This window comes from Callospermophilus lateralis, chromosome 1 (genome assembly GCF_048772815.1).
Source record: "Callospermophilus lateralis isolate mCalLat2 chromosome 1, mCalLat2.hap1, whole genome shotgun sequence".
Classification (NCBI taxonomy): domain Eukaryota; kingdom Metazoa; phylum Chordata; class Mammalia; order Rodentia; family Sciuridae; genus Callospermophilus; species Callospermophilus lateralis.
Window position 1 is genome coordinate 221,534,311 of NC_135305.1, and position 18,198 is coordinate 221,552,508.

General features: G+C 59.8%; 1 protein-coding gene across 1 annotated transcript in view; it reads right to left on the minus strand.

The window, feature by feature from the left end:
- Nucleotides 1-18,198, minus strand: part of Catsperd (catsper channel auxiliary subunit delta) — a 42,599-nt gene that overhangs the window by 8,261 nt on the left and 16,140 nt on the right. Inside the window, exons 8-18 of the mRNA XM_076859171.2 lie at nt 17,561-17,644; nt 14,524-14,674; nt 13,493-13,588; nt 10,910-10,992; nt 9,984-10,013; nt 9,524-9,700; nt 7,756-7,869; nt 6,498-6,590; nt 5,752-5,810; nt 3,273-3,351; nt 3,107-3,159 (exon numbers count right to left, since the gene is read on the minus strand). Of these exons, the coding sequence (XP_076715286.2) occupies nt 3,107-3,159; nt 3,273-3,351; nt 5,752-5,810; nt 6,498-6,590; nt 7,756-7,869; nt 9,524-9,700; nt 9,984-10,013; nt 10,910-10,992; nt 13,493-13,588; nt 14,524-14,674; nt 17,561-17,644 (1,019 nt within the window). The remainder of the gene's footprint in view (nt 1-3,106; nt 3,160-3,272; nt 3,352-5,751; nt 5,811-6,497; nt 6,591-7,755; nt 7,870-9,523; nt 9,701-9,983; nt 10,014-10,909; nt 10,993-13,492; nt 13,589-14,523; nt 14,675-17,560; nt 17,645-18,198) is intronic.

Below are 18,198 nucleotides of genomic sequence, written 5' to 3' on the forward strand. Positions count from 1 at the left end.
TCTGCACTCCCCTGGCTGGCAGGTGCACCGCCAGCCTGTGGCCGGGACAGGCGGTCCAGCGGGGCAGGCTGGGTACTGCTGCGCTGGGATGGGCTTTGTCCCCACCGAACCTCCAGCGAAGGTGGAGAGTCGGGGGGCCACAGTGTGGCCTTGGGGTCACCAGGGTCCTGCCCTGGTGGAAGAGCTGATGACCAGTGTGGCTCCTGGGAGGGGTGAGTCACGGTGAGGACAGGGGGCCTGACACCGCACAGCATGAGGCCACACCAGGTGCAGAGCAGGGCCTACGCAGTGCTCTTGAGTTAAACTAACCTCTTATCTTTGCAAATTACTGAGTCTCAAGTATTCTATCATAGCAACAGCAACGGGCGAGGATGGACACATCAGAATACACAGGGTGGCCTCGGGTGTGGACGTGGAGAGTTAGCTGTGTGCTCTAAACTGACCAGAGCAGGACGAGTCTTTCCAGAGTAACCAGGCAAGAGCACGAGGCACAGTCACACACACTTAGAAAAAGTGTGTGCGTGTGTGTGCATGTGTGTGCGCGTATGTTTGTCAGTTGGCCTGGGTGACACAAAGTCTCAAAAATCCACCTCTAGGCTGGGTGTGATGGCATACGCCTGTAATCCCAGGGGCTCAGGAGTCTGAGGCATGAGGATTTCAAATTTGAGGTCAGTCTCAGCGACTTAGCGAGATCCTTTGTCAAAATAAAAATTAAAAAGGGCTCGGGCTGGGGATGCGGCTCAGTGGTACAGCACCCCTGGGCTCAATTCCCAGTACCCTTCCCCCCCAAAATCCACATCTGTATCTGTCCATCCGCCCGTCCTGTGTGACCCATTTCTCTGTCTCATCTGTCAGACCCCCCGTGTCTCCCGCCCCGGGCACAGTGCTCCCGTACCTGCCCCCACAGATTGTTCCCAGCGGTTCTGTTGGGACCCTCGAGCGCCCCCGGCAGCCCGCCCTCCCCTGCAGTAGCGCCCTGCTCTGTCCTGTGCAGGCCCCGTGGGCTCTTGGGAAGCAGGTTTTCAGAGCTGACCTCAGAGGACCAGGGCCAGTCCTGGACCCTGACGGAGGCCGCCATGGCCCTGACTTCTCTCTTTTGCTCCTGGGGACTGACCCAGGGTGCTTGGCCACGGCGCCCTCCTCATTTTGACAAGGCCTTGTCCTTGAACTGGCCTCCTCGGGCCTCCCAGCGTGGGGTCACAGGCATGCGTCACCGAGCCTGAAGGCTTGATTTTAGGCCGGTTCCAGGCTGGCAGAGCACTTGCTCATCGCTCATGCACTCACACCTGCCGGGGCTCGGGGACCGAGCTGTCACTGGGCTCTTCTGCTGCCGCGGCTGCCCCAGCACCCTCCCAGCCCGCAGCCCCGCGGGGCCCCACGCGACATCTTGTCCTCCGTCTCCTTGGGCTCCTCGAGGCCATGGCAGCTGGGCAGCACTGGCCGGGCTTCGGCAGCGTGTCCCTCCTGGGGGTCTGTCTGAGGTCTCCGCCGTGGGGGCTGGGGGACCACGGAGGGACGGGGCCATCTCCTCAGGTCAAGGCACAGCAGAGCAGAGAGCCACCAGAGGCCGGCCTTGGCGCGGGCAGCCGCACGGCAGCGGGGGCAGGAGGAAGTCCCCAGGTGCAGGTGAACGCAGACGGGCAGGGCTGCAGTGGCCTGCCTGGCCTCCCGTCCGTGGCTCTCACTGCACGATGGCGTGTGTGCCAAGCGTCAGGGGACATGGCCTGGCTCCTTGTCTTCACTGTGACGTCCCGCTGCGTCAGAACGCCGCGCTGGGGTGCTTCACCCCCTCTGGGGCACTCGGCCTGGCTCCTCCTGGAAGCTGTCAGGATAAGCCACTGTGACCACTCTGGGCCGCTGGGTCCTCGGGGGCTTGCAAATGGCTGGAAGACGTACACCCCCAAAGCGACTCTGAGCCTGGAGCTATGGGACCCCAACCTCACGGGACTCCCCCTGCCAGGCCCCGGAGCCTGGCCATCCTCAGGTGCGCGTTACCAGGGTCTCGTCAAACTGGGGATCAGCCCGGAAGTCTCCACCACGGAGCTCCACCTCAGCCTTGTTATTTGGAAACAGGGTCTCACCAAGTTGCCCAGGCTGGCCTCCAATTTTCAATCCTCTTGCCTCAGCCTCCGGCAGAGCTGGATGGGGGCGTGGCGACCCCATCAGCAATCCTGAGAGCTAAGCTCTAACGTGCGTCCCCGGCTCGGTGAGCTGACCACCTTTCCCGCAGCAGCGTCCGGGGTGTTCTACAGCCACTGGCGTCTCTTTTCCCTTTCTTGTTTGGAAAGTGCTGGTTCAAGCCTTTGCCCAACTTTTTTGGAACAAACTGTGTATTATTTTACAACCATTTCCGGTGCAGATAAGGATCTAGGTATACAATCCATCAATTGTGCAGACCCTTCCATGTTGGGGAGAGACCTGAGGAAACTGCCATCCAGCCTGTCATTACCCTGTGCTGCCGAGAGACAGCCACCTGACCCTCGGGGGTTCATGAGCCTGAGATCAGCGGCCACCTTGGGGCGTTTACACCACAGGAATGGGCAGGTGCCACGCGTCAGGTGTCCACCCAGAGCGGCTGTGGCCTGCCCACCACCAGCACAGCAGTGTCTGCGGGAACAGGGAGGCCAGGAGCCCTGCTCGGTTTCTTTGCTGTTTTCCTTGGATTCCCGTGACTCTGTTTCTGGGGGGCGATCATGGATACTGGAGACAAATTTTCTAAATTATTCTTAGCAAAAGATCAAAGCCGAAGACCCTGCGCAATTCTGATCAAAACGAGGAATCAGGGGGCTGAAAGGAGGAAACAGAACACGCAGGTGAGAAGGAAGAGGAGGCAGTGAGCTCTGTCCGGTGTGGGAGGGACACAGGCAGAAGCGGGCTCAGCCTGTCCACGGTGGTTATTTAACTGACTTTTTGGGGTTGGTACCAGGGTGGACCCGGGCCCCAGGCGTGCTAGGCAAGTGCTCTGCCAGTGGATCATCTGACATTCCACTGTGGGAATGTGAGACCAACAGGAAATAGCCGAACACACACGACGACACCCACTTCAGCAGCTGTCCCCGTGGCCACCCAGCTGTGTGCCACCCCACCCGCGTAATGACACACTTACTTCTGCACAACAATCTTCTTTTCCAGATCACAACCCACCGAAATGAGCATCGACTGCAGAGGACAGAGAGGGACAGGCAGGTCAGGGAGGGAGGGCTGCAGCCGACAGGGGCACAGCCCGGGCACATGCCCACACAGGGAGGCAGAGGCAAAGGGTCAGAGCCTACCAGTGGCTTCATGTCCACACACGAAATCTCCCTGTTGGCTATGTCCACAGTCAAAGTGGAGATCGTGGGGCGCTTTATGCTGTAGAGCAGGGGTGTGCGTTGTCAGTGGGCCCGGAGGCATCGTCTACCCTCACCAGTCATCTACCCATCCACCACTCGTCCACCATCCACCATCCATCCACCCACCATCCATCTCCCAATCCATCCACCCACTCACCCACCCACCCATCCACCTAATCCATCAACCTACTCACCCACCCATCATCCACCCATCCATCAACTCACCCACCCATCCACCCACCCATCCACCCACCATCCATCCACCCACTCACCCACCCACCATCCATCCTCCCACCCACCCATCCACCTAATCCATCAACCTACTCATCCACCCATCATCCACCCATCCATCAACTCACCCACCCATCCACCCACCCATCCACCCACCCATCCACCCACCTATCCACCCTCTACCCACCTACCCACCCATCTATCCACCATCTACCCACCCACCCACCCATCCACCACCCATCATCTATCCACCATCTATCCACCATCTACCCACCCACCCACCACCCACCCATCTATCCACCCACCCACCCATCTATCCACCATCTACCCACCCACCCACCATCCACCCACCCACCCACCATCCATCCATCCACCCACTCACCCACCCACCATCCACCCATCTATCCACCATCTACCCACCCACCCACCATCCACCCATCTATCCACCATCTACCCACCCACCCACCCATCTATCCACCATCTACCCACCCACCCACCATCCACCCATCCACCCACTCACCCACCCACCATCCACCCATCTATCCACCATCTACCCACCCACCCACCATCCACCAATCCACCCATCTATCCACCATCTACCCACCCACCCACCCATCCACCCATCTATCCACCATCTGCCCACCCACCCACCACCCACCCATCTATCCACCATCTGCCCACCCACCCACCACCCACCCATCTATCCACCATCTGCCCACCCATCCCTAAATGCTGAGAACCTCTGGTCAGGTGGAGGCCCAAGTTCCACCTCTTCCTGTGTCCGTTTTGTTGCTTGTCGCCTAGCTGCTGTGGATTGAAAGTGCCCCCAACGCTCAGGTGTTGGAAACCTAGTCCCCAAGGCAACACTTTGGCCAGGTGGGGGCCGAGGAGAAGCCACTAGCTCAGCAGGATGAGTGACCGCTTCCGGGGGCGGGGGGTCCGCTCGTGGCCGGGGCTCGGGCTCTCCAGCCCGCCCCCTCCCACCGTGGGATGACACAGTGAGAAGGTCACCACCAGACACCAGCACCCCGGCCCGGGGCTTCCGGCCTCCAGAACCAGGAGTCTGCTCTTTGCAGTCGCCCAGCCCGGGGCAGTCCAGCATGGCCGCAGTCACCCGGCAGGGCCGTCACTTGCTAAAACCACCCCGACGTCAGCGTGTCACCGCGGAGCCAGCCCGACTCGCGGCTCTGCCCCAGCTCTGCGCCCCCTGTCGGACCCTCAGTCGGGACTGCGGGGTGTTCCTGCGAAATCCTGTGAACAGCCGCCGCATCTGCATCCTTACGCCCTTCCCTGCTATCCCATAAGCTCCAGGTGCGCGGCTCCTGCTCGGACTCTTTCTCATTCTCCCCGGGCTCCCTCGTAACTAGGCCTTCATCTCCCTGTCGTTCAGGTCCCCTAAGGGTAAAGTGCCTGGGGTGCACGTTTCCGGAGATGTAAATGTTTAATGGATGAAAGAGTCTGTGAACCTCTACAACTGGCATCCCTGAGGCTCCCCACTCGCCCTGCAGCTCAGGAATTCCCAGGGTCCTTTATTGGGCCCCTCCTTTCTGTTGCTCGGCCCCGCCCCCGCCGCTCGGCCCCGCCCCCGCCGCTCGGCCCCGCCCCCGCCAGCTCGGCCCCGCCCCCGGCCCTTCTTTGTGACGTTCTCATTTAATCTTTAGTTATTCGTTTTTCACGGGGGTAGAATCCACGTAGCTCAAGGCTGGACACACCAGCCGCGTCTGCGGGCGCAGCTGGGGGGGGCGCAGCCACCCCCGTCCCCACCCCCGTCCCCACCCCCGCCCGACTCGGTGCCTGGGCCGTGGCCCCGCCCCCCGGCCTGCTCCCCACGCTGCCCGTGGTGGACCCAGGAGTGGACCCCGCTGCATGCCCTCTGTGCCCGGCTCATGTCACCAAGCACCACTGCTGCGCTCCGGGTTTCCCTCTTTCTAAGCGCGGACCGGGGCTCGGGGAGCTGCCGCTGCCCACGCTGGCCACACACGTCCCTTTGAGACGCTGCTTTCCGCTCTTTGGGGAGAACCCTCAGCAGGACGGCGGCCCCCGCGGTGTGCTAATTGTTTACTTTGCAAAGCGTTTTCAATTGTTCTCATCCCGATGTCCTGAGCTGGGGTCCAGCTCAGCCTTGTCTCTCTCCCAGGGAACCCCGGTAGCCAGCAGGAGCCCCTCCTCTGTCCAGATGGCCACATACCTGGAGGTGAAGTTGGGGGAGGCCCTGCCCCAGTGGTGCTGCTGCTTGAGGTCAATGTCCTAGGAACCAAGGAAAAGGCTCCACCTGGAGCAGGGCTCCCGGATGTCCCCCGATCAGAACGAGGAGAGCTGAGGAGGGGGGTTCTGGGAGGATCCCAGAGCCCCGCAGCCCCCTGGCCAGGCTGCCCTTGGGGGCCCGGCTCCTGGAAGCTCCAGGGTGCTGCCCCAGCTGAGGGCACCCACTCCCTGGCAGTGTCTGTCCCTGGAGCAGCCACGTCCCAGTCACCTAGGTGTGATGGGGCAGGCTGGACTGGACTTCCCTGCAGCCAGTCACACGGGCAGCCTCCGTGCAAACTGCCCTGTGCTTCCCTAGCGCTGGGTCCAGTGCACACTGCAGGGGGTGACCGCGAGGCCTGATGGGTGCACACGCACCACGGGTCCCAGACTGCTGGGCTGAGTCCCTCCCTGGTGTGGCCCAATCCTGATGCCTCAGTTGACCCACTTGCCCAGGGCTGGCGCCCTGCCTGGGCTGGCCAGGCTCCCTGCCAGAGTGTCCTGCCAGGCTCCCCTGTGAGGCTGTGATGAGGTCACGTGTGAGTGACGGCTGCCTGTCCCCTGCCAACTGGGGCAGGAGTGCATCCCCCCAATTCCCCGATGCTTCACCCTCTATGTGTGCAAGCAAGGGAAGCAGGAGGGAGTTCCTTCCATGAAGGCCCGAGGTCCCCCAGCCTGACTGCTGGGACTTACCAGTTTGTACACGATGTTGCCGTCTAAGTTGTCGTCAGCCTCCTCGTAGATGGAGGCCTGCAGCCCCAGGGAGTAGGGGTTGCTCACCATCACCTGGGGAGCGAGGGTGGGGGGCGGCTGTTAGAGCCAGCAGCCCAGAGCAGGCAAGCGCAGGGGACCCGTCCTCCTCAGGTGAAGACCAGCCTGGCCCTGAACTGCGGCTGCTGGTCCCCACGCCCTGCCACGTGCCCTCGTCCACCCACCCTGCTGGACCTCAGTCCCACTCTGCAGGTGGCTGCAGGCCAGGTGCCCCAGGCCTTTCCTGCTAGAGGAGGTGTGGGGAGGGACCCCTGGGGAGAGCAGAGGCCGCCCTGGTCCCAGGCCTGGGCTGGGAGGGGTCATGTGCATGCCATCTCAAAGAGGCAGCCTCGCCTGGCTTAGGGGCTGCGTCTGCCATCCCAGCTTACTCGGGAGGCTGAGGCAGGAGGATCACAAGCTTGAGGCCAGCCTGCGCGACTTAGTGAGACCTTGTCTCCAAAAGAAAAAAAAAAAAACTCTGGGGAGGGGCGTGCTTCACAGACTAAGGCCAGGAGACCGCCTTGACCACTGGACTGGTGGCCGGGTTGCAGGGAAGCTGAACAAACTCTTTGAAGTAAGCTTGACTTCCCCAAGCTTCCACAGCCCCTCCCCCCATGTCCTAACACCCCGATTTCACTCCCCTGAGGCAGAGGTCCATCCCCGGCTAGTCCTCCCTAGGTCACAGAGGATGCCTGAAAGCAAAGCGTGGCACTTCCCTCACGGCTCAGACCTGGCTGACTTCTGAAGATCCCCAACTACAGGGAAAACTCCCAGCTCGCGCTCTTCTCTGTTCATCCCTCAGATGCTGGATGCCTGGATCCAGCCGAAGAGCCCGCCCGCACAGAGCTAAGAGGGGCCCTGCAGGCGGCCCACTACCTTCCCCGCCACCTCAGGCACACGGTCCCCACCCTTAGCTTGATCTCCTGCGTCCACGGTCCGGGTGCAGGGCCTGGGCGTGGGTCCGGGAACCCTCCTGCCTTTCCCAGCACCTCCCCTGGGTGGGACTCGCCTGGGGCTGCTCCGTGAAGGGTGGGGAAGGGCCCGTCAGCCACAGACTCCGCACAGAGGCTGGCTGTGGAGTCACCTGCAGAGGCCTCTCTCCCCGGGTGATGCCAGGAGCGTCCAGAGTCTGGGCACAGCCTGGGCGCTGCCAAGGCAGTGGCCTAGCACTGACCGTCAGGGGCATCAGAGACTCACTCACCAGTGGAATGGGGGACATGCCCAGCCGGGGTATCAGTGTGAAGGACAAATTCAGTTTGCTGTTCATGTCAATGGTGTACAGCTCAGATTCTGATCTGCTTTCCAGAAGTTCTATCTGGTCAGGAAGACAGGGTGAAAGGGTCAGCCCGCCCCTACTTCCAAAAAGAAGGGGCGGTGAGTGGTGATCGACGCAGGGGCCCTGGGGATGGAGCCCAGGTCTGGCTGGACTGGTCACCTGGACTTCCTCCCTGCCAGCCCCAGGGAACCCGCCCCGCCCCCCAGCAGCGCTTCCTGTGCGTCTGGAGCGCCTAGATGTGCGTTCCTGCGCCTCCTGGCTCTGCTGGACAGGGTCATCTCTTTGAGGTCTCTGTCTGCTATGATCCAAATATGGTTTGTCTCCCGGAAATCAGGCAGAGCTTAATCCCCAAAGTTCAATGCCGATGGTATTGAGGAGGTGGAAGCCTGATCCCAGGAGGCACAGAGGTGGGGCCTCTGGGAAGTGACTAGATGGGACAGGTCATTAGGATGGTGCCCCATGACCGGAGCCCTGGTGGCTTTATCAGGACAGAAATGGAGACCACATACCTGTGCCACACCATCTGATGTAGCTAGGGAGGCCCTTCCCAGAATCCAAGCTACACTTGGAGTCCAACCTCCAAACCAGAAGCCAAAAAAATAAACCAGTTCTTTTTTTTTTTTTCCAAAACATAACCTGCCTCTAGTATTTCATTATGATAACGAAAAGCCAGCTAATACGCCTGCCACCAACAGGTCCCCTTTATTTCTTTAGTTCCCTTTCTGCATATCTCTGGGGAACCCTGGCTATTGGGGTGAGCCTAGAGCTCTCTGGGTGGCTGAACATGTTCCTTTGCCCTCGGCGTTTCTGGGAAACTCGATGGCAGGATCCAGGTGACCCAGTGGACTTGGGTTTGATGGCGCTGGTGGGACGTGGTGGGTGATGTGAGCGCTCAGTGTGGCGCCTGCTCTGTAACGTAAACCACTGTTGTCCTCCGAGCCTCTCTGTTCTCTTGCTGGGTGGCCAGAAGGACTGCTTCATGCTTTTAGCCAGGATCATTTTGTCAGGAGACCAGCTGCTCACCCAGTGGAACAGGTGAAGGAGAGCTGGGAAGGACACGGCCTGCGGGCCGGCAAGTAGGAGGCTGAGGCAGGAGGACCACAACTTCAAGGCCAGCCTCAGCACTTAGTGAGGCTCTGCCTTAAAATAAAAACAAAAAGGTCTGGGGGTGTCGCTCACCCCTGGGTTCAATCCTGGATCCCACAAAAAATATTATCAAAAATACTAATTTTGGGGGCTGGGGATGTGGCTCAAGCGGTAGCGCACCCGCCTGGCATCGCGGGGCGGTGGGTTCAATCCTCAGCACCACATACAAATAAAATAAAGATGTTGTGTCCACCGAAAACTAAAATATGAAAAAATTCTCTTTTAAAAAAATATTAATTTAAAAAACTTAACATAGGGAGAGAGCTGCAAAAACAAAAAATAAAGAATGAAAGGAAAACATGAGAGTAACATCTGTTCCTTTCTGCGACAGGGACACGGAGGTGCTCCTGAGGAGACTTGGGGTTCAGGGCTGGCAGACTCAGCTGACCAGAAGCCCGCCCGTCACTGTGTGCGCCCGTCCCTCCTGGAACCCTCTTGGGGACTTCCCGGGCCTGCTGGCCGTGGCCTCCAGCTCTGGGTCTTTTCCCAGTGCTGGGGCTGAGCCCCGGCCCCTCCCCAGGCCCACAGCTGGCGTCGGGACGTGCACCTTGCACTGTTTCACCTGGAGGCTGGGGCCCATGAGGATGGCCTGGATGTTGAGCGGGCACTTCTGCAGGTCGAAGGCGGGGAAGGCGGCGTCGGGAAGCGGCGTCAGGATGTCCAGCATCCCCACCCCGGAGAACATCAGCACTGCCTCTGGGAGCCAGACGGAGCCCTGGGCCAGCTGGGGAGCCAGGTCTGAGGTTTTATCCTGTGGCTCGGGATTAAAGACGCCCCCCCCCAAAGGCAGAGCCTTGGGTCCCAGGGGGAGCTGCTCTCTGGGGCTCCCAGCCTGGGGGGCCTTGTGGGAGGTGGCCAGGAGTCTCGCCTGGCCACAGGGCACCAGCCTCTCGGGAGAGTCAAAGGCAGCTACAGAATTTGTCCCCAGGACACCATAGCCCTGGATGCCACCATGGGGACCTCAAAGAAATGGTCCTCACATTTGTGCTTCAACCCAATTAACTCACTGCAGCCGCCACCAGGAACTTCTGGGCAGCCTGGGGGGACAGAGGGGAGCATGGAAAACACGGCAGTGGGGGAGGGCCGGCCGGGCCAGACACTGGGAGGCCCCAGGCCAGTGCCTCTGTGGCCTGGTGGACGGGCCGGCCGGCCGTGGACCCTGCTTCTCCACCTGTCAGATGGGGCAGCACAAGCGTCCTCCCCAAAGGGCTCACTGAGGACTCTGGGCAAGGTGACAGCCAGGACCCAAGGGGACCTCACAGGGGAACTTCCCGAGCAGGGAGGGGCTGGGGCTCAGCGGGCAGGGGGCTCGCCCAGCATGCACAAGGCCCTGGGTCCGCCCCAGCACCACACACGCACACACACGCACACACATGCACACACTCACATACATGCGCGTGCACACGCGCACACACACGCACACACATGCACACACTCACATACATGTGCGTGCACACGCGCACACACGCGCACACACACGCGCACACACACGCGCACACTCACATACATGCTCGCGCACACGTGCACACACGCACACACACGCACACACGCGCACACACACATACAGTGTCAGTAAGGAGGATTTTGAGTATCTCTGACACAAAGGAAAAGTGGACGGCCGAGGTGGTGGACAGCCAATGATGCTGGCCTGTCGCCCACTGAATACACACATTGGAGCACGCGCTCAGCGAGCACACATATAAATAAACAAGCCGCGGTGCACACACATCCCCACTTTAAACCCACGTCCAGCGTCTCCCACATGCACAGACGTAGGGGGCGGGCTCTGCTCCTCCTTAGGTGCACCCCCCGCTGCTCACCAGCCGCTGCTGCTATTTTAATAGCCCTGAGGAGCCGGCCTCTGGCCTCCCCCTTCCCGGGAGCGAGGGGAGGAGGGGGTGGGGGGGGCTGTGGCCACTCGACTGTCACCCACCTGGATGATGGAGTTGGATAGGAATTCCAGACTCCCGAAGTACAGAGCGTCCTCCTTGGTCAGCACGGCCAGTGTGTGCTCATCTAGGACAGACAGGCAGACCCGGGTGGCGGCCTCTCCGTGAACAGAAGCCTCGTGGCTTTGCTCTGAGTGCTGCAGCGAGCGCCCGGTGACCCACGGCAGCCTCCCCACAGACACCTCTGGAGCCCGCCCCTGGCTTTTGGTAACAGGCACAAGCTGGGCTCCTGCCTGATCACAGCCATCCAATAATGAGTGTGGGCTGTGTCTCACTAGGGTGGGTTTATGTATTTTGCGGTGCTGGGGATGGAACCCAGGCCTCCTGCAGGGTAGGCAAGCGCTCTCCACCAGCCACAGCCCTCCTTAGGCTTCGACCGGGATTTCCCTACTTTCACATCCGCTGAAGCATGATTTTCAAAACCCAAGACATGGAACAACCCAAAGTCTATTGACGAAAAGATGAAGGAAATGTGCTCCAGCCATACGATGGAATATTATTTGGCCTTAAAAAGGAAGGAAATTGGTGGCTGGGATTGTGGCTCAGCGGTAGAGTGCTCGCCTAGCACGGGCGGGACCTGGGTTCCACCCTCAGCACCACATGAAAATAAAGACATTGTGTTGTGTCCATCTACACCTAAAAAATAAGTATTAAAAAAAGGAAGGAGGGGCTGGGGATGTGGCCCAAGCGGTAGCGCGCTAGCCTGGCATGCGTGCAGTCCGGGTTCGATCCTCAGCACCACATACAAACAAAGATGTTGTGTCCGCCGAAAACTAAAAAATAAATATTAAAAAAATTCTCTCTCTCTCTCTTAAAAAAAAAAAAAAAAAAAAGGAAGGAAATTGGATGGTGTGGGTGTAATCCCAGATCCTTGGGAGACCAAGGCAGGAGGCCAGCCTTGGCAACCTTGCGAAACCCCATCTTGAATAACAGCTAACCAGGGCTGATGGGGGCTCTGTGTCTAGCACGTGCGAAGCCGGGGTTCCATTTTTTCCAGTCCTGGGGAAAAGAAACAAAACCAGAAAGAAAGACAAGCACCATGCACCGTTGGTTTTTTAAAAAATAAACATATGTTTTTAGTTGTTGGTAGACCTTGATTTTATTTATTTTTTTCTGTGGTGCTGAGGATCGAACTCAGGGCCTCACGCATGCTAGGCAAACGCTCTACCGTTGAGCCCCAACCCCAGCCCTGGATTTTTCTTTTTTTTTTTCTTTCTTTCTTTTTTTTTTTTTTTTTTTTTTTTTTTTTTTTTAGAGAGAGAGAGAATTTTAATATTTATGTTTTAGTTCTCGGCGGACACAACATCTTTGTTTGTACGTGGTGCTGAGGATCGAACCCGGACCGCACGCATGCCAGGCGAGTGCGCTACCACTTGAGCCACATCCCCAGCCCCCCTGGATTTCTTATATAACTAATTTCTCTAATTATAAATTAATTTTAAAACAGATAAATGGACACAGAGGATAGGATGCAATGCATAATTAGCAAACGGGAAGCACTGGCTTTTTTTAAAAAGTCAAGTGGTCCCGCAAATTTTCTCACTGATTGCCTCAGAGTCTCTAAGCTAATAACTGTCTCAGGGGGAAATTATCCTGGAAAAATCTCACTTATTGGACAGAACCGGTTCCTCCAAAGATGGAGCACAGGACAGCCCCAGGACAGCAGTGGCCCAGCCAGCAGGCCCAAGGACGCTGGAGTCGGGGCGAGTTGCTTGAGATATATATATATATATATATATATATATATTTTTTTTTTTTTTTTTTTTTTTGTGGACACAATATCTTTATTCTACACGTATGTGGGGCCGAGGAGAGAACCCCATGCCTCGTGCTTGCTGGGCGAGCCTCTGCCACTGAGCACAACCCCAGCCTTTGATCTGTGTCTTCAGAGACAGATGTTGGGGTCCTAATCCAGGAGCCAAGTGTGGCTTTGCAGACGCCTGGACCTGCGATGGCTTCACCCGTGATCTTTTCCATTTTCCCCGGGGGTGGTCGGGCACAGGGAGCCTCTGGCACGCTTGCGCCCTGGGGCTACGGTGGCATGGTGGCCGCAGCTTCAGTGGGCGGGCTTAGGGCCGGCTCGCTGGACCCCATCACAACCTGAGAAACATCTGCATTTGGAAATAGGGTCTTTGCAGAGGTGACCTTGGTAAAATGAGGTCGTGGGGGTGCCCTGGTCCCATATCACCAGGGACCTTGTGAAAAGGGGAACTCTGGATCCAGAGACAGACAGGGACAGAGGAATGACGGCCACCTGCGGGTACAGGCTCAGACAAGGCTACCAGAGCTGGGAGCGGAGACCTGCCTGGAGGCTGCAGAGAGGGCCGGCCCAGCAGGCCCTGGGCGGCAGAGCGGGGGACAGACTTCTGGGGTCAGAGCCACCCAGTCTGTGGCTCTTGGTTCTGGCAGCCCCAGGATGGTGCCCAGCTGACCCCATGCCGCCGCTGAGGCGCAAGCTGTGTCTTCCCTGTGTGTGTCTGCTTTGGGGCTGGGCTGTGTCAGGCAGGTCACTGGCTAATGGCAGGGTATGGAGGTTTCTAGAAGGTACCGGTAGGGCAGGCACGCACTGGCAGTGATGCTGTGGATGGAGATGTTGAGTTTGGAGATGGAAGTGGACAGAACCTGGGATCCATTGTGCACCTGGACAGTTTCGAAGAGCTGACCTAGGAGGGGACAGGGGAGAGTCATGAGGACCCGTGAGCATCCCCAGCGCTGAGACCAGGGCCTCCCCTGCCACCACCCTCCTGCCCTCCAGCGGGGACCTTGCTCTTTTTCTGTTTTACTCCTCTGCAGTTCCAGGGGTCGAGCCCACGGGTGCTCTAGGCCCCCACCCTTCATATTTTGAGGCAGGGCCTTGCTAAATCACAGAGGCCGGCCTTGGACCTTGGTCCTCCTGCCTCAGCCTCCTGAGATGTTGGAATGACAGGTGTGGCCTCTGCGCTCAGCTTAGGCCTGAGACGGTGTCAATAAGGGATGAAACAGAGCTTTTCAGCTGGGTGTGTGTCCACCATGCCGGAGGCCCAGGTCCCCCCCCAGCACCAACAAGACCTCAAAGCAGTGCCTTCTTCCTGTGGTGGGCTTCCAAAACGGGTGGCCAGCCTGAGCCCTTTTCTTCCACTGGCAGGGTGGGGGCCACACCCACGTCCCCAGCTGCTCTGTGCCTTAGGATGTGGCTGTGTGCCCCCCGCCCAAGTCCTCCAGAGGCCCTCCCCTCGGATCCCTGGTGGTGGAGGGCTGAGCCACAACCACGGCGCTGCAGGTGCTGGCCAACCCCCGCTGTCCCTCTGCTGGGGAGGTCCCTCGTCCATCCTGGATGCTATAACATGGGCGACAGCCCCGCCTACCTCACGGCATCACTGACTGTGGCCCCAAGACAAGATCTGAGGTTTCCTGGTCAAAGTTCGGACCCGGTGCCTGCGGTGTCTGGGGCTTTCAGAACCTGCCCACCTGCCCTCCAGAGCCGGCCAGGGAACTGGGGAGGACGGGTGGGTCTCAGTGGAGCGAGAACCTGCCGCGTCCACCTGGGTCTGCCCAGAGGACCTGGCTCTGTCCCTGTCCGGGCCCCGCACCCTGCAGGCCGAGAGCGCAGCCCGCTCACCTGAGTTGGGGGAAACCAAGAGGGTCTTCTCAGACCAGAGGATCAGAAAGCCTCTCAGGCCAGGGCAGAGGAAGACGTCCAGGGTCTTGTCGTAGTTGAAAGCCAGCCCCAGGTTCCGGTCCAGGGGCTGCTCCGAGTACACGAACACTCCCTGGAGAGACCCGTCCCGGGGACAGAAGCCACGTGTGGGCAAGCCGCGGGTGGCACACGCAGTGCCCGGCAGCACCAGGAGGCCCTGGCCCCCCGCCACACGCACACACCACCTGTGATCAGTGGAACTTGTCCCTCCAACCTCCTCGTGAAGGCCGGCAGCTCTCGGCCCGGGATCTCCACGGGGGAAGACGCTTCCTCCCAGGCCACACTGGGCCACGTCTGGGGGTCTGGGGGGCTCCTGTGTGCGGTGCAACACCCGGGCACCCAGGACGCCCACCCAGAGACGGGCCTGGCCCATGCCCACCGCACCAGGGCAGGAACCTCCCCTGCCTGCTGGGCGGGCCCTGCGGTCCCTGCTGTGCTGGGCTTGCGCTCTGTCCTCGGGAGGCTGCAGCCTTTGAGGCAGAGATGGGGGAGACGGGGAGGTAACCAGGCCACCTGGGAAGGGACGAATGCCTACACCGAGGCCTCGAGGACTGGACTGGTCACTGCGAGGCGGGCTGTTAAAGGGCGAGGCTGTCCCGGTGTTCGGCCTGCTCACGGGCTCTGCCGTGGCAGGGCAGCCCGGGAAGCTGCATGTTTGGGCCACACGGACTGGCACCCAGACGGCTTCCCTAGCTGGTCCCTCTCTCCTCCAAATCACTGGCACATGCAATTTAGCTTCTATTCCTAAAATCCCCGTGAGGGGCTGGCTCTTCCACTGTGCGGTTTCCAAAGTCCCTTCCTATCTGCCCGTCACCCAGGACAGGATCAGAGTCCCTATTGCACAATGTCAGCCTGACCACGCCTGTCATCCCAGTGACTCTGGAGGCTGAGACAGGAGGACTGCAGCAAGGCCCTGAGTGGTTTAGCAAGACCCTGTCTCGAATTAAAAAATGAAAAGGCCTGGGGATGGGGCTCCATGGTTAAGGGACCCTGGGGTCCATCCCCAGGCCCCAAAACAGAGAAAGCATGGAAATGCAAAGGGCAGGGGAGTGGTCCGGGTGCAGCGCCCACACAGCATGAGGCCCGGGGCACATCCCCAGCACCGCCACCACCCATCACCCCAACAAGCAAACACACAGCATCCTGCCGCGTGGCCCCACCTACACATACGCCGTCCCCCAGGAGACGCACAGTGCAGAGATCCCAGGGGATGGCCAACCCTGCTCTGGGTCTGCCCGCCCCGGCCTGCCTCCCCAACCCAGCGGCTGGAGGACACAGACCAGCCCTGGGCAGGAGAAGTGCTGCGTTCCAGGGCCTGCAGGGCGCTTCAGAGACAGAGTGGGTCTGCAGCCCTCACTCACCCCCCGGCGCCGCGAGGGACTGCAGCTGGCACTGCCAGACGGTGGTCAGAGGAGCCAGGGAAGCACCAAGCACCAAGCCAAAAGGCGAGGCTCAGCCTGCGCTTGCTGGGCCCACCCACACTGGCCCATGGCACTTTCCCCACAGAGGCGCACCGGCGGGGTCCAAGGGGACTGGCCCAGTGGCCCCGGGTCATGTCCCTGTGGGGAGCACTGCAAAGAAGGGCGCTGTGGCCTTCTGGACCCAGAGGCCAAGGGCAGGGGTAGAGGGCTGGGAATGGAAAGCCTGGTGCAAAGTGGAGGGTCAGCCAGGTTCTGCCTCCTGCCCCACTGGGGACCTGGCACAGGCACACCAAAGAGTCTTCAGACAAAGGAACCGAGTCCCATGAGAGCGCGGGGAGCCAGGAGGCCAAGGCCTCGACTCAGTGCCTCCCAGCGGCTCTGAGACTCCCCCAGGGGGTCTTGCCTGGAAAAGCCGTGGACACCTGCGGCCTGGCTTGAAGGCACCACAGTTCTTTGGTTTTCAGTATTGGGGGCTGGACCTGGGGACTCTCCACCCCAGAGCCACACCCCAGACCTTTACAGTCTTCATTTTGAGTCAGGGTCTCACTAAGTTGCTAAGGCTGGCCTTGAACTTGCAATCCTCCTGCCTCAGCCTCCCAGGTCACTGGGATCGCAGGAGTGTGCCATTGGGTCGGGCACCTTCCTTCCTGCTCTTTTCTGTTTCTTTCATTTTCAGTACTGGGGGCGTAACCCAGGGCACCTCACCACTGAGCTACGCCCCAGCCCGACTAGCATCTTCTGACCTCTTTTTTTTTTTTTTTTTAATATTTTTTAGTTGTCAACGGACCTTTATTTTATTTATTTATATGTGGCACTGAGAGTCGAACCCAGTGCCTCACACAGGCAAGCGCTCTGCCACTGAGCCACAGCACCATCTCCTGACCTCTCCACTGATCCGGATCACAGGAGTCTGAGCCCGCAGACCAGGAGCAAGGAAGAGAGGACCAGAAACACGGCGTAACCGCAGTGTGATGGCACCCACAGGAGACAGGGCGCAAGGGGGGGGTGTGCTGGGGGCTGGTCCCTTACACGGGGGCTGCTCCAAGCTTCCTGGTCGACTCCTCTGTGGGATGGGCCACCCTGAGACCTCTGCTCAAGCCTGGAGACCTTTCAGAGGATGCCCCTCCCCTCACCACCTGCTCCCTGTGGGAAGCCTCCCGATGGGGACAAGGCTGTTTATTCCTTCATCTCCCTACCAGCAGCTCCTGGGGACTGGCTCTCCCCAAACTCCAGGGCTGCGCACCCCCTTCACAGCCTGTGCAAAACCCTGGGGTTAACCCACTAAATCTGGGTCTGAGCTTCATTTTGCACAGGCGGAATCATCGTCCCAAGTCAGTCTCACCCTGGATGGCGCCTGTGAATCCACCACAGGTTTCATGCACCGACTTTTTGAATCCACGTGAAAGAGTTTCCAACGACACAGGCGCCACATTTGCCCTTCACCCCTGGCGCTCGGCAGGCACCAGGCCCAGCACTGGGAGCCGGGGAGCACTGCTGGGTGCAGGGGAGAGAGCGGGGAGGAGAGCCAAGTCGCCTACCTTCCCACTGTTCACCAGCAGCAGCCCGATCTGTGACAAGGAATGGAAGTAGAAGATTCCCCCCAGGGACCCGGCCAGTCCCGCCTGTGAAGCACAAAACAGTCCCCAGGTGAGTGCACACACCCACTGCTGTGAGGATGCGTGCTTCCTTCTCATTTTAAGTGCACATTATCTTAGAAGCTATGATGAAAGCCTTTTCTCTAGACCCACTTCCTGTCTGTGGACAGAGGAGCAGGTCCTGGAGGAAGGCGGCTCTGGTGTGGGTGTCCGGAGGACCCCACGCGGCCCGGCCCCAGGAGCTGCCTGGTCTTCCAGCCGGGCTGGATCCTCATGCCCAGCTTCTGGCTGTCCAGAGAAGCGGCCGGCAGCCACCCGGAGCAGGAGACCAAGGTCCGGGCCGTCCTGTGTGGGAGCGAGGGCTCTGGGACCCAGGAGCTCTGTGCCGACCTCTTCGGAGCAGCGCCTCGCACCAGCTGCAGCGCCCCCTCTTCTCTGGCAGCGGAACCTCCAGGAACCTCGACTCGGGAGCAGGTCAGCTCCATGGGCACTGCCCGGGCTGGGGGGCATGTGGCCGCCCTGGCTAACGGGTGGGTGGGCCCGTCCCCTGGAAGTGAGTCCACGGAGCACGTCTGCCACCT